Source organism: Erpetoichthys calabaricus, chromosome 4, assembly GCF_900747795.2.
Source record: "Erpetoichthys calabaricus chromosome 4, fErpCal1.3, whole genome shotgun sequence".
Taxonomy (NCBI): Eukaryota; Metazoa; Chordata; class Cladistia; order Polypteriformes; family Polypteridae; genus Erpetoichthys; species Erpetoichthys calabaricus.
Window position 1 is genome coordinate 273,103,757 of NC_041397.2, and position 2,982 is coordinate 273,106,738.

Sequence of the window (2,982 nt, forward strand, 5' to 3'; positions counted from 1 at the left end):
GGTCTTCCTGCATGCTTGCGTTGGACAGTGGTCTTCAAATAAACTATGGCAATTGCTCGTCTGAAATCCTTCAATGATATGGCATTTCCCCCATGGATACTTTTGTGCAGAATCCACGCATTCACTATTGCCATGTCAATGCAGCGAGTAAACAGGGGCCAGTACCATTTCTTTCCACGTATAGAAACACAGTATTTTGAAACAAGCCAGTTATGATGGTCAACACCGCCCATGTACGCATTGTAATTATATATCAAATTAGGCATTTTCACCGTGCTCTTTTCTTTCTGGCCTTTTACACGTCGCTTGACATCATCCATCCATCCATCCATCCATTTTCCAACCCGCTGAATCCGAACACAGGCTCACGGGGGTCTGCTGGAGCCAATCCCAGCCAACACAGGGCACAAGGCAGGAACCAATCCTGGGCAGGGTGCCAACCCACCGCAGGACACACACAAACACACCCACACACCAAGCACACACTAGGGTCAATTTAGAATCGCCAATCCACCTAACCTGCATGTCTTTGGACTGTGGGAGGAAACCGGAGCGCCCGGAGGAAACCCACGCAGACACGGGGAGAACATGCAAACTCCACGCAGGGAGGGCCCGGGAAGCGAACCCGGGTCCCCAGGTCTCCCAACTGCGAGGCAGCAGCGCTACCCACTGCGCCACCGTGGCTTGACATCATGAAGCGGCTCAATAGAGTCATGATTAGTGGCAACTGTTACAATGTTATTGTCGTGCCAACGCACGAGAAGTACCTCTGATGTTCTGTCATAGACGTACTCACTGGCACCACGATCTGATTTTTTCATCTCTTTTGATGACTTCATTGGACATGTTCTATTGATCCTGTTTTCTCTAATGGTAGCGGTTGCTCGAAATCCTCTATCTGCCAGTTGAGAGAGCAGATCCATGTTTGTAAAAAAGTTATCAAAATACAGAGCATAGCTGCTTGGATCAACAATATGTTGTACAGCATTCAAGACAACGCGAGAACCAAGTGGCACATCTGTTGCAGTTGTTTCCTTTCCACAATACAATGTGAAGGTGTAACAGTATCCTTCGCTGGAGCAAATGGCCCAATATTTATACCCAAATCTGATCGGCTTTCCCTTTATAAATTGTTTCAGGCTGTTTCTCCCATAATATTTCACGATCATCTCATCAATGCTGATATTGGGTGTAAAATAGCCAAATTTACAGAAATTCTCATTCAAGAGTTCAAACAACGGCTTCACCTTGAATGATCGGTCACCTATGTTGCTGTCTGCAGTAGAATTGTCCACAAAATGAATATAACTTTTCAATTTCTGAAATCGGTTTCGGGACATAGCATTCTTGACAATAGGTACGACAAGATCTTCTGCATCACTCCAATAGTCTGCTTCTGACGGGACTTTATGATATCCAGTTATAATCAAAATCCCAAGGAAGACCTTCACTTCTTCAGTTGATGTATGAAATTCATGATCATTCCTAAAATCCGTTGAATAGCGAACTGTTTCTTTACAGATTAGGTCATATATCTCTGGCGAAAAGAACTCCTCAAAGAGTTGCACAGGATTATGTTGGGCTAAAGTTTGTCTCAGATTATTTTCTGCAACACCGGCGGCCTGTCCATTCAGAGCAGATGTCTTTGGGAAGACTGGCTTCTTCTGCTTTGTCCAGGACGGCGCAGGACATTTCTTCTTCCTTGGCCGTTTCGCTGGAGGTGCAGAACTTGTTGATGGTTGATTCTCTTCCGTTTCAGCGTCATCGCCCTCATTTTCAAACAATGTGTCGTCTTCCATGTCTTCTCCAACCATTTCGACTTCTAGCTCTCCCGGAACATCAGCAACAGTTACATTTCCTGCATTGGCAACGTCCTCATCCCCTTCATCTTCGTCTGACAATTGACTGGTATTTGGCGGTAGCACACAGACAGTAGCTTTCGAGTATTTTTCCTCGCAGTCTTCCAGAAGCTGTGACACTTCATCTAGGGTGATGCACCTTTTTGCCATGTCTTGCTACGCAAAAAAAGATAAATAAGGTGCGCTTTAGATATAGGCATGCGATCATCCCAATGTCCTATTCACAGGACAGTGGAAAATGTCGCAGAATAACGTCTATGTAAGTGCGATTAGAATACAAGTTAGCAATACGGAGAGTTAGATAGTTTACTTACATTGCGTCAATCTCTCCGTCCCAGCAAACTAGCACAAAATGTCCAGACTCGCCGTCACAGGTAGGGAACATCAGAAGCTGCCTCCAAAGACACAAAGCACAACCTGTCGCCCACACGCTATATGGCACATGGCCGCTTTCGCGGAAATGTTGTGACGCACAACCTCAAGTCTGCTGTGAATGTACCCCGGATCACGTGGTTGCTTCGTTGCGACAGATATAGGCATATATGTCGCTGTCCTACAAATAGGACAGTGGGAGATAACGGGTTTTAAAGTGTGGTGTAAAAACATAAAATGATGTAATTGAACAAAATGTATGTGTGTAAGTACAGAAAATAGGACAGAATGATCAAACTTGTTTGTGTTTTGCGTACGTGACAAAAAGCATATATACTTTCTGGAAGTTTTCTTTCAATGATGTGTGTGACAAGAAAATATACCTTTAGGGTAAAGACTTTACCAATTGGAATAATACAAAATGAGTCAGGACGCTATTTTTATTGCTTACGTGGTCAACGATCAGGAGACTAGAAAGGTATAAAAGAGCAAGGATATCTGCGCTCGAGGCAGATGAAGTGCGGTGTCCTAGGACTGTATTTCTCTGTCATTTTACCCTTGCCTGGTATGTATCAATAAAAGGTTTTTACTAATTTTAATTTTCTTCTCTGTCTTCAGTCAAAAAAAGTGTCCACAGTTTTTTGGCGCCCGGACGTGGGGCAAGAGACGGCTGGTCGACTCCTCCAGCGAGACCATTTCAGTGATCCGTCTTACCAGCGGACTGCCGTCAACTTGAGCTCCGGCAGCAGAG

At 44.7% G+C, this 2,982-nt stretch overlaps 1 protein-coding gene across 1 annotated transcript; it reads right to left on the reverse strand.

The window, feature by feature from the left end:
- Positions 1-662: 662 nt before the first annotated feature.
- On the reverse strand, positions 663-2,009 carry LOC127527566 (piggyBac transposable element-derived protein 2-like). Its single transcript, XM_051926666.1, has one exon. It carries the CDS (start codon positions 2,007-2,009, stop codon positions 663-665), a length of 1,347 nt encoding a protein of 448 aa, XP_051782626.1.
- Positions 2,010-2,982: the final 973 nt, after the last annotated feature.

Bases quoted from the DNA above. Each gene is read 5' to 3' on its own strand.
- LOC127527566 (XM_051926666.1), bottom strand. From the start codon at position 2,009: ATGGCAAAAAGGTGCATCACCCTAGATGAAGTGTCACAGCTTCTGGAA.